This window comes from Grampus griseus (genome assembly GCF_964374135.1).
Source record: "Grampus griseus genome assembly, chromosome: 11".
Lineage (NCBI taxonomy): Eukaryota > Metazoa > Chordata > Mammalia > Artiodactyla > Delphinidae > Grampus > Grampus griseus.
Genome location: NC_139005.1, coordinates 93911489 through 93924264, shown reverse-complemented (window position 1 = coordinate 93924264; position 12776 = coordinate 93911489). Strand labels below are relative to the sequence as shown.

Below are 12776 nucleotides of genomic sequence, written 5' to 3'. Positions count from 1 at the left end.
TCTCACCTGAGGTTGCCGAGCTTTAGGCTCCCGGTTGGGTGCTCTTTCCACTGTGCAGGGAAGAAAAGGGAGGGTGACGCCAGCTGTCAGTGGGGCAGGAGGGGTGAGATCCCCAGAGCCGCCTGCTTAGACAGGAAGAGGTGGAGGAACGCAAGGCCAGATTTCCCAAGGGCCCAGATACCAGGAAAGGGCTCAGGACAGGAGGGGTGGCGGTTAGATTAAGGAGGACTTCCTGATAGTCAAGAGCCCTCAGAGGCCCTAAAGGTCCTTATCAGGAGCCCCAAGGCCCCGTCTGGTGCAGCAGGACTGAGAGGCAGCCCGCCAGAGGCAGGGGGATGGACTAAATGACCAGGGCAGGGGAGCAGGGCGATGGGAGAGGGGACTTCCTGCTGGTGACTGGCCCGTTTCTCTCCCCATGGTTAGGGCTTTGCAGGTTTTCCCCCCTCTCACTCCCCAGCCATCATGCCCTCTCCCCACCTCAACCCTGCAGGAGCCCACACATTCCCACCCCCGCCAACACCGCTCTCCCTGGCAGCCCAGCCCACAAACTTCTCAGACCATCGTCAAAGACGCAGGGCCCAGGTCCCCGCCAGCCTTCAGGACGCTTGTCCTGAGCCAGGGCACCCAAGCCACCCTAACTGTGAATGCTCCATCATCAGCTCCAGTGTGCACAGAGCTGTCACTCTGCACTTAACAGTTTGCCCGGTCGGTCAATGCTTGCCCTGGAATTCTCAGTGGACCCCCTGACATTCCCAACTGGTGGTGGGGGGCGGAGGGGTGTCACAGAGGCTCCCATTTCACAGATGAGCAGAGGGTCAGCAAAGACAAAGGCCTCTCGGCCAAGGAGCCAGGAGCAGGTCATCATTCACGCTCAACCAAGCCACAGTCCCGGCGGTCACCTCAAAGTCCTCTCCTTCCAACACCAACCCCAAAGCAGCCACACCTCCACTCGGACCCCGCTCTCCAGGCCCCACCAGCACCCTGGGCCACCATCATCCCTTGTCACCATCCCACAGGTCCCCTCCAATGATGGTCTCCTGGCTGACGTCTCTCCAAGGGAGCCAGAGTGACCCTCTCCTGCCCCAAATGGCCATAGCTGTCCTCTGCACGTGCCTGGTACACGGCACACACTCAGTAAAGGCTTGTTGACCGAGCTCATGAATGCGTGAGTGAAGGCTGGATGAACAAGATCCCTTTCACCCCCAGAACCAACACACTGAACCCTCACAATGAACAGCACAAGGCTTGGCACCGCAGGGCTATGATGAGACCCTGGGCCCTGCCCTCTTCCTGCCCAGTGATGACCCAGGTCAGAGGGTCTGCAAGGCGGGGGTCTCAGCCAGGTGGACTTCAAAGCAAGAGCACCCACAGACCCCATCCTAGCAGCAGAGGGTCCCCCGGCAGGAGACCAGAAGCAAACAGAAGTGGGACAGAGCGGCAGATGAGAATCAGGACCACAGCCGTGAAAGCACAGAGCGATGGAGCCCACCCACAAGGAACACGGAGCCCCGCCCCCACAGACACCACTGCGATGCTTCCTGACAAAGGCGGCAGGGAAATGGGCACCCCAGGCAGCCTCTCCTGACTTCACTGCCCAAGTATCCCCAACCTGCAGACAGGGAGACTGAGGGCAAGACAGGGGAAGTGACTTATCCAAAGTCACTGGCAGCTGGCGGCTCCCTGCTCCCAGCCCAGGCTGGCGCCCTCCCCATGCCCAGCAGAGAGGCAGCCTTCAGAGCCCGCCGGCTTCCACCGTGCATGGCTGGTTCGCGCCTCAGCAGAAGCGCTGACTCAGCGCTGGCTGGCGCGGGGGAGACAGCAGACAGGAGCATGCTGGAAGGCAGGGGGCTGCGAACTCCTCCAGGGGGCAGCCCCTGGCAGGGCACAGTGAGGTGGCTCCCGAAGGTAGACACTGGAAACCAGGAAGACCCTTGCCCGGCCACCTGGGACTGCAAAGCAAATGTCCCTGCTCTGGTGGGGTGGGGAGAACCCCGTCTCCAGGCTCCGCAGGGGGCAGCCGTGTCCTGGATAAAAGCTGAGCCTGAGAATTCAGAGAAATTGAGGATTTCACGCCAGCTTTACCACATCCTGGCTGCACAACCTGGATAAAAGTTACTCAGCCTCGGGCTTCCCTGGTGGTGCAGTGGTTGAGAATCTGCCTGCTAAGGCAGGGGACACGGGTTCGAGCCCTGGTCTGGGAGGATCCCACATGCCGCGGAGCAGCTAGCCCTGTGAGCCATAACTACTGAGCCTGCGCGTCTGGAGCCTGTGCTCCGCAACAAGAGAGGCCGCGATAGTGAGAGGCCCGCGTACCGCGATGAAGAGTGGCCCCCGCTTGCCACAACTAGAGAAAGCCCTCGCACAGAAACGAAGACCCTACACAGCCCTAAATAAATAAATAAATAAATAAAGTTACTCAGCCTCTCTGAGCCTCTGACAGCACCTACCTCTTGAGGTGGTTATAAGGGTTAAAAGGTGATACTTCAGGCAAAGCGTTCAGCACAGTGAGCACCAGCTCTTGTTATTAGCGTTCCTGAGCCCTCCTCTGTGCTGGACACATGGCTGGGTGCCTTGCAGGAATCATCTCTAATCATCTTTAATCGTCCCATTCTAGAGATGAGAAAACTAAAGCTCGGGGAAGGGAAACTAGAGTGAGTACAGCCCACCACTGGCCCTTCTCCCACATGCAGCCAGTTACACGCCTAAGAAAGGCTCTCAAAGTCTAATCTAGGGTGGAAAATAGGTTTCCAACTGATTCGTCATGCTGCCACGGGTGCCCTGCTGGAGGATGCTGTTATTGATTAGCAATGTCTGCACGGATGAGGGCATGGGTACTAGCAGCGTAACTGGCACAAATGTTTCTAAATCACAAAGATAGAATCTGATTTTCCCTGGAACAACGTCCTCTGAAGGCATCATGTTCTACCTAAAGACTTGATGCCCAATGTCTTATTGAATCTACCACGAGCAGTGTTTACTCAGCTGTATGTGAGGGCTCTGTTCACCTTTTGCGCACAGGTAATAAGAGTGATAACCACACGTGTGGCAGTTTTTCGAGTTTACAAAGATCCATTTTCGCATTACGTACTGCTTTGGTCTGCAGTGCAATCCTGTGAAATGGGTAGATACCACCGCCGTTTGACAGGTGGAGAAACTGGGGATCAGTGAGGCTAAGAAACTGGCTTATGGTCACACAGCAAACAACAGGCAGAACCAGCCCATGGGTCTGTCTCACCCTGGTGCCCAATGCTTTCCACACGCCACCTACCCATGAGTCAGCACCACGGGAAAAAAAAACAAAGAGCACCATGGACCCCTTGACATTTCAGACCCAGTTTCCTCCCTGCTGAAACCCTGCTGACAGTGCAATGCTCAAGGGCCAGGCCGGGCAGGCAGGGAGTGGTGCAGACATTTGGGTGAGCGGACCTTTCCCACCCCAGCTCACCAGGTGGTGGAGGGTCCCAGCAGCCTCCTGGCTCTCCAGGGAGTCAGGTGGTGACTCAGGGCCTACCTCTGAGCCAGGGCCCCTCAGCTCCAGGGACACTTGCGCTCAGGACAGTCTGTCTGGGGCAGACCTCCCACACTGCCCTGCCCCCTCCCAGGCCTGCTGGTCCTGGTAGCCATTCCCGCTGACCTGACCCCGATGCCTACATGTCCACCCACGCTCCTTCGGGTTCTTGATGGGGAGCAGAACCCTGCAACGTCTGGAAATGCAAAGGGTCATTTTTGGTTGTCACAATGATTGAGGGCCACTACCTACCAATATTTAGGGACCAGGACAGAGCACCAAGTGTCCTGCACTGTGCAAGACAGCTCAGACCACAGAACACTGTCACACCCAAAGTGCCAACCGTGCTCGCATTGAGGATCACTACTGCCCCCTCCCTGAGCTCCCTCCCAAGGACGAGGGGCGGGAGGGAGGTTTCTGGCCAAGGAAGAATCCTGGAACCCTCAGCACCTGATCAATGACATCCCCCTCCCCCCCCACAACCCCAAGACCCGAAAGCCCAGCCTGAGTGCCCCATGATTAAGCCTCCGCTCCATTCACTACCGGAGACCCAGTGAGGACACTGCCAACACGCCCCCAGCGAACGCTACAGGAGCACCCGTGGTGCGCCAGGCACTGTGCTGGGTGCTGGGGACCCGCAATGAACAAGACAGGCTCGGTCTGTGTCCTGGTCACCTGATAGCACCCTGGAGGAGGCAAGTGTTAGATTCAGAATCACATACTGGCTAAAACGGAAGGGCTAATAAAACAGAGGGGCTAAGGGGAATCACAGAGGGCTGCCCTGAGGAGGTGGCACTTAACTGTGATTTGAAGGATGCAACAAAGGACCTAGCCAGGTGAAGAGGAAAGGAAAGCATTTCGAGAGGAAGAGCATGTGAGAAGGCCCTGAGGCCTGGAAGAGCTCGGGAAGCAGAGTGAGGTAAGCGAGGCCGTGCTTAGGGGGCTGGTTAGGACTTTGCTCTGCTCCTGCAGGGCAATGGAAACAGGAAAGGGTCTTGAGCAGGAGTGACCCGAGCAGACGAGAGGCAGCAGGTGGATGCAGGAAGAACTGTAGGAGGCAAGGTGGGTGGAGCCTCGCCCTGCGTGCTGGGGTCAACTGTCTCCGGTCCAGGCCCCTGGGCTCCCCATCAGGCTCTCATAACCCCTGTAGTCGCCACCCACCAAATGGCTCAGGTCACGGGCCAGGGTCTGACTAAACTCTGCCTCCTCAGTCCCGGCGCAGATCTGAGGTTCACACCTGAGGGCTTCCTGAGCCAGCGAGACACTGCACTGACCCCCACGGTCATCAGCAACTTCCAGAACGTTCACATCAGCAGGACGCCAGGTCCTCACCCATCCGAGCTCCACGGCCTGAGCGAGGTGTCCCCTGACCCAGCACGAGAGTTGGCTCACCACCACCAGAGCCCTGCAGCCTCAGGCCTCCTGACCAGAGGGAACAGCGGGGCCCCGGGCAGGACCCAGACGAACCCAGGCCGTACAAAGGATATGGGTTGCACACCAGCTTGATGCACCAGTTCCGGGGGCTGGTGGTCTGTCGCAGGCAGAAGAAGGCAACGGGCGCCAGATCTGGGCGAGGGACGTCTGCATCGACTCCGTCCAGGGGCTCCTCCGGGCCTGGAGGGGAGGGAGGGGGCCTCTGGGGCCCGGGCTGCTCCGTGACTCCTGGCTCAGCCGCCGGGGCTGCGGCAGGGGAGGAGGGCAGTGGGGAGCTCTCGGCCATGTCGGCACTGAGCAGGGAGCCCTGCGGAAGAAAAAGAGACGGCGCTTGGCGGGGGACAAGCTCGGCACCCATTCCGCGACCCGCCTCCCCCTACAGGGGGACACGGCTCAGACAGCCCCGCCTCAGGCCCCTCGGCCTCACTCTGGCCGTGAGGGTAGGAAAGAGCTGGTGGTCCTGGGGCAGGTCTGTCAACCTTGCTGAGCCTCAGTTTGGGGAGATGAAAAGTGGGGAGAACAAAACATTCTTAGAGTATACTTGTGATATTGTTGGGAGCTGTGGGTTGGTTGGTTGGTTTTTTTCAATGAGACTAGAGTTGTGTATTTATTGCATCATCAAAGTAAAGAAAACTTGCAGGAAAAAGGTGAAAGTGATCGTAAAGACAGACATTACTGCCAGGATGATGTGTGTTACAAAGCAGAGGTTGAGGTGCCGTGGGAACAGATACCAGCGTACCTGGGCAAGCCAGGATGGAATCAGGGCAGACTTCCCCGAGGAAGTGACATCTGAGACGAGACTTACAGCTGAGCCCAGAGGCGCCCCCACCCACTGCCCCGCAAAGCTGAGAACCCAGAGCCCTCACACGCCAACCTCTGCTTTACAGATGGAGAAGCTGAGGCTCAGAGAAGGGACAGGATGGACACGCAGCCAGGTGACAGCAGAGACAGAGCTCCACCAGGGCTGGATGCCTGGGTGTGTCACCTGCGCACCCACCCAGGCAGCACTCGGAAGGGCCCTGTGCTTGGTTTAAAGCCCGGCTGTCACCAGCTTGAAATTCTTATTACTTTTTGACCGAGGGTCCCACATTCTCATTTTGCGCCGGGCCCTGCAAATCACATGGCTGGTCGTGACTTGAACACAGAGGTACTCTGACATCCTGGCCTCGTCTAATGCTCACTACAACCCCAGAAGCCTTATTAGGCCCATTTAGCAGATGGAGAAACTGAGAAGGGAGGGGCATGCCAAGGCTACACACTGAACTACGGCTTGTCTAGGGGCCGGAGCCCAGCACCAGCTCACCAGATTCAGTGATGACCGACTGTGGCCTTGCTTAGCCCCCTCCTCAGCCAGCCAACGGCAGGGCCCACCCCTCCGCACCTCACCCAAGAGGTTACCAATCCCTGAATCCTCACCCACTGGGGTCTCCTGGGCCCTGGCACCCTGGCAGTGCCAGGCTGGGCACTAAGAGTAAGAGATCCCTGGCACCCACCCGGCTGCTGCCCGCAGCCGCTGGGCAGTCAGCTGAGCCGCCCAGAGCTGATACATTTGGACATTTCTCTGGCTCCTGGGGGCAACAGGCGGGAGTTGGTGCCTCCTGCCACTTCGCCCGGCTGGTCAGACAGGCAGAGTTTTCTCCTGAGCTCAGGGCTTTGCTCTTGGTTCTAGAAAAACAGCCAAGGGCCTTACATAAGCTCCCAGGCACCCCGGCCCTCCACGTGTCAACCACTAGGAGGGAAAACATCCTCCCCGGAATGGCTGCAGGTCTGCTCACCGCTGTGCCAGCCCAAGTCCACCGCTCCCCGCACCGGCCCTCGCTCCCGCCAAGCTCCACCTCGTCAGGTCCCAGGGCAGCGGCTGCCTCCCCTAGGTCTCTGCTCGCACAGCTCCCTCTGCCGGGAGCACCCTCTCCCCATCTCCCATCCACCGTTCTCCCAGGCCCTGACGATTCATTCATTTGTCCAACAATTATTTCCTGAGCACCTACTGTGTGCAGGCACTGTGAGGGCTCTGGGGTTAGGCTGGTGAAGAAGCCAGACTGGGCGCCAGCCCTCATTCAGCCTTCACTCCAGCAAGGGAAAGAGGCACACGGGTCAATTCATTTTTCTCTCTGGGTTTCCATAGCTCTTACCACCACCAAACATGCCGTATAATTTATGTATTTATGATTCAGTGTCTGTCTCCCGACCTGAAAGGAGGCTGTAAGAGAGCAGAGACTGTGGTCTGTTTCATTCACTGCTGTATCCCCCAGAGCCTGAAACAGTGCCTGGAACGTACTAGGTGCTCAATAAATATTTGGTGAATTAATAAAAAGTGCTGGGAAGTAAATAAACAAGGAAGAAAGATGGGAGTGGGGAGAACCCACCTCGCCCTCTCTAAAGAAAGAACTTTTAAGATAAAAACAAGAATCAGCAGTCACCGGCCATGGGTGGTCTCGGGCAAGAGCCCTCCAGGTACCAGGAACGGCTGGGAGGCTGGAACGTTCAGTGCATTTAAGGAACGGAAACGAGACCAGTGTGGCTGAGCAAGGGGCAAGCGGGGGGATGAAACTGAAGAGTTCGGCGGGGCCCACTGTGAGCCCACGGAAGGAGCTCGGGTTTTAGTCCAAGCGCAACAGGAAGCCACAGAAGGGTTTTTACTCAGGGAGTGCTTTGCTCTGGTCTCTGTTTTTAAGCCGTCCCTCTGTGGGCTGAAGGGAGACAGGGTGGAGGGGCAGGGCTGGAGCAAGGACGGTCGGAAGGAGACCGGAGAGATGGGCTGGGCCGACCTGGGATGCTGGTGGAGGTGAAAGGAAGGCGGTGGATTTGAGGTATGTTTTACAGGCAGAAGAGCCTGGCCTCGCCTGGGCCCCCGTGCCACCGCACCTAGCTCTGCCGAAGTCCTTCCTGCAACCACAGAGGTGGAAAGAGCTGCCGTGGCCTCTGGGACCACACAGAGCCGCTTCCTCTCCTCCCTCTAAGCTCCATCCACGTTGTACTATCTTGCTCTTTGCCTCGCTCGGCCCCGTTTAAAGCTGTCACACTGTGTTGTCCTTTGCCCTCACACCTCTCCCCACACGCTGCGGGGAGCCTCCAACCCACTCCCCAGGGCCCAGCCAGCCTCTACCGCTGACCTGCTCCCTCGCAGCAGCCCAGGCGACAGCCTTCGGGCCTACTCCCCAGTCCCAGTTCCCTCTGCTCCACGCCTGCAGCCCAGCTCCTGGCCCCAGTGCCCATGTGCCTACAGCGGAAGGCTCTTGGGCCTTTGGCAGCTGGGGCCCCCTGGGCTCCAACCTGTCTGCAGATGGAGACTCAGAGAGAGCAGAGGACGTGCCTTAGGTGGCAGCATTGGTGGATTCCAACTCAGGCCCATCTGGGCCCAGAGTCTCAGCTGCTTCCACAGCCAGAGCCTCCTCCCTCTAGATGGTCCCAGGGGTCCCCGCAGGCAGTGGTGTCGTAACTCGACTGGCCTCCACGAGCAGGGACAGGACCCCACTGTGTCTAGAACACCCGCCCCCACTCCTGACCCCACTGGCCTCCTGGAGCCTCAGCCTTCCTCTCCTGCCTCCCTCTGCAGGCCCCTGTGAAGAGGTGATGTAACCTCGATGGAAAGGCTCTCTAGGACCCACGAAGGTGGCTGTCCAAGCGTGTATGGGGCCAGCTGTGCCATCCCTAGGGGCTGCCACCCAGCCCTCTCTTTGCTATCACCACCGTCACCGTCACCAGAACCGCCATCATCACCGTCACCATCATCTCCACCATCACCACCACCGCCACCATCATCACAGCGTCACAGAGGCTCTGACTGAGTCTGACCCTGTACCAGGCAATGGGCAGAGGGCTTTCTATGCATTGTTTAAGTCGATTCCCAACACAGTCCCATGACATACAGACCATGCTTATTCCTACTTCATGGAGGAGACTGGGGACCAGGGAAGTCCGGCAGTGCCCGAGACCATGCAACTAGTATAGGGCAGGGTCAGGGTCCCAGTCCAGGTCTGCAGCCCCTGAGCCCAAGCGCTGAACCATCACAGGCACCACTGTGGGACAAGGAAAGGTGCCCTGAAACCAGTCCTTCCCTCCCACTTAAGTCACCAGGCAGTGCAGATATAGCTGCTGGTCCAGCCAAGACCCCCAGTGTGGGCAAAGCCCCTCCAAGTCTTCCCAAGTCTATGGGGAAATCTGCCTCCCAGAGCTTTCCAGAGCCTTTAGAGCGTGGTATGGGGAAGGCTTGTGTCTGCTGAGGCCTGGCCTGGTCACCCCAGGCCGTGTGCGTGTGTGTGCGTGTGTGTGTGTTCACAGGTGCACACAGGCAATAAGCAACTTGTTTATCCCTTTGTCAACAACCACACATCAGCTAATGTCACAGCTCGAAGAACAAGCTACACATTCAATCCGAGAATTCTAGAATCCAGGAATCTCAGAATCAGAATATCTTAGAATCACCCAGGACCTTAGCGGCCCAAGATATTAATTACGGTCACCTGACACTCTATAGTGTATGTTTCAGAGCACAGGCACTGGAAGCCGAGACTTGTGTCAGAGTCCCGGCTCTGACACCAGCCCACCTTGGCACATGGCTCAGCCTGGCAGGGACCTCGGATACCCTGTCTATAAAATGAGGGTGGCGGCTGTCCCGTGGCAGGCTCGCTGGGAGGATGAACTGGGGTAACACATCAGCACCTGACCACGCCACCAGCCACTAGGCCAGCATACAATGAGCCCGTGATGGTCCCTCACGCTTGTGAGCGCCGTCAGCCACAGAATTCCAGAACCCTGGAACGTAGGCATCCCAGAAACACAGAGTCTGGTTTTAGACCCTGTGGGCTCCAGATCTTTACACAGGGAATCTCTGAAAAGACTGGGACCCCTGAAGTGGCCTAATCATCACCAGCACAAAGATCACACAGTCACACTCACACACACCTTCACACACACAAGCACACACAGAGACATACATACAATTACACACTCACACGACACCCAGTCACACAGACATCCATCTTACTATCACACTCACAGACAGACACGATCAAACTCACACACAGACACACACAATGACACACACTCACAATGACACACACTCACACACACACACGTTTACTCACATAGATATGCACTCACACACCTCACACGCTCATTATCACAGACACACAGACACACACCACAGCACCCACTCACACGCCACACACACCAATGCAGAGCCTGCATCTAGAGGCCTGGAGAAAAGTCTCTATGAGGCTGCAGGAAACCTGCCTCCCAGAATCTTCCAGCCGGTGTCTCAGAGCCCCTGGAACCCTCTGTCTGCTCCCTCTTCTGCATGACAGCCCTGCAGATGCGTGACGACAGCCCGCCCACCCCCAAGCCTCATCTGCCCCAGGCCTCTTGCCACCAGCTCCCTCATCCACTCCTTGGGTGGCAATTTCCAGATCATCTGCTCGTTGGGGCCTCTCCCCAGTCATGTGCAAATTTGCCTTCTTACCTCCGCAAGGACTGGGACAGGTTTGCACCAAGTCACCCAGAGTAGAGCAGACAGGTCACCTGCCTGATTCTGCAGGGACAGGGATGGATCTCTCTTGATGCAGTCTGGGAGCCCCAGAGTCCAGCTGGCATCCCAGTCAGACTGAAGCAACTATGGGGCATGTGGTCCACTGGTCCCCTCTGATCTTCTTCAGAGGAGCTGCGGCCAAGTCAAGGCTCCTCTAGCCTAAAGAGGAATGGCTGAAATCTGGCCTCTAAGTGCAGAACCCGACACAAAACTTGCTCTGGTCTGGCCAGCTAAGCCTGTCCACATATTGCAGCCACCAGGGTTCTGTCACCAAAATCAACAGCTCACCCTCCCAGCTTTGCTGTGTTAAATGAATTGGATCAGCAGCCCCTCCCATGATGGCTCCCATTATTTGTTGAGCACTTACTATGTGCCAGGCACCTCATTACAACCCAGTGAAGTAAGCACTTTTGCCCTTTCCGATTTATAGGTGAAGAAACTGAGGCACAGAGAGATTAAGGGATTTTCCCAAGGTCAAGAGCTACTTAGTCAAAGAGCTGGGGTTTGGATCTGGGAGGTCCAAATCCAGGTTCCCTGTTAAAGGGTTGTCCAGGCCGGGCTGTATACAGAAGGTTGCAACCCCCTCCCCCTCCTCCAGTACCTGTCCATGTGTCTGTCACTAGACATCATCATTTGTTTGTTGGCCCTCCGCCTCGTGACAAGTACCAGCAAGTGAGGCTGTGTCTGAATCTTGATCAGTGTGTTTGAAAATTTCCCGGCAGGTGACTCTGATCATTTTTCACTCGCTCTGCAGTAATTAGGACCTTGGGTCTTACTTCAGCGAACAAATCAGGGTGAACATGGCCCCTGATGGAGGGAGAGTATTCTAGCAGGAAGAGCACTGGGTCAGGAGCCTCAGGGCCCAGGTTCGAGTCCCAGCTCTACCCTCTCTGCATAGTATAGTCTCAGCAAGCTTCATTTCCTCTTGTATAAAATGCAGAACAGGATTCTTTCTCTACCTCACAAAAGGGACAGCAGATGGGAAAAGAGATTCAGAAAGTACCTTAATGAAAGAAAAACGGCCTCCCTGTACCAGGCCCCATGCTAGGCACTGCAGAGACATTTCTAAGCCTCATAAAAATCCCTTAAGGTGCAAGTTATTATCCCAATTTTACGAGAAGCCGATGCTCCCCTGATGCTAAGTGCCTTGCCCCTCGGGGCCAGGCCTGTGACCATGGACTGGCTCATGTGTCTCCCGGCCAGGACAAGAGCTGAGTGATCCAGGGTGGAGGCCTAAGTCCCTGGACCAACGATGAGTGAAACACAGCCCTGACTGCTCATCAGGGCCGGTGGTCAGGGGTGAGGAGAGGGAAAACCCTGAGGCTCTTCTCAAATAGCATCATCAGCGAGACTGCCCAGGCCAGAGTGCAGGAAAGGCGGATTTGGTAGAGGTAGGGCCTCCACGTTGAAAGAAGAAGGTCTGCAAGGCAGGGCCAGGCCTGTGCTGACCTTGGCCCCAAAAGACTGTGGCTTCCACCCTGGAGAAACCACTTCCCTCTCATCCTCTCCTGCACAAGGCGCCCCAGAAGCTCCAGCACTTGCTCCAAGGGTATCCAAATACCTCGTGCTTCCAAAGCACCCCTCCCGACATGCATCAAACACAGCCCTGGTTCTCCTTTCTGAGAGCACAAGAAGAAATCAGGCCCTATGGCCATGTGCCCACACGGCACCTGGCACAGGCGATACCCCAGGCCGCTCCCAGGGGCACAGAAGCACCAAGACTTTGTCTGTTCCCTTCTGTTCACTGCTGTGTCCCCCAGGGACCAGAACAGAGCTTGGCACATAGTAGGTGCTTAACAAATACAAAAGAGAGAGAGAGAGAAGGGAATCAGGAAAGCAGATTTGTTTTCTTCCCTCCTTAGACTGGCAGCCATGAGGGGGAGAGACTCAGCCCACATCTTTCTGGATATCAGGAGCCACAGACCCACGAACCTACGCCCACAGACCCATGAATCCACACACCCACAGGTTCACAGAAACATATACCCACAGATCTATAGATCCACAGACCCACGGACCTAAAGACTCCCAGACCTACACACTCACACATTCAGAGATGCACAGACCACGGAGCATGGAGCATGGGCCCACAGACCATGCTCCCAGCTCCCTGGGCTGTCTCTGAGCCCCCAGCCCAGCCGTAGCACTCCTGGGGGCATAAGGATTGAGGGCACAAGGCAAGAGCACATCCTGGGAACGTGAGGGAAGAAAACATTCTGCAGCAAAGAACGAGAGAGAGCGGAGGGGCCGGAAAGGAGCAAGGGGAAGGGAGGACAGAAGAGAAGAGGGGGAGAGCCAGAAGAGGGG

At 56.9% G+C, this 12776-nt stretch overlaps 1 protein-coding gene across 1 annotated transcript in view; it reads right to left on the bottom strand.

Annotated features, from left to right (window-relative positions):
* CACNA1I (calcium voltage-gated channel subunit alpha1 I) overlaps positions 1 to 5228 on the bottom strand; it is a gene marked incomplete at both ends in the record, with an annotated part of 103387 nt that extends 98159 nt beyond the window's left edge. The window contains one exon of the mRNA XM_082666860.1: positions 4987 to 5228. Coding sequence (XP_082522986.1) covers positions 4987 to 5228 — 242 coding nt within the window. The remainder of the gene's footprint in view (positions 1 to 4986) is intronic.
* Positions 5229 to 12776: the final 7548 nt, after the last annotated feature.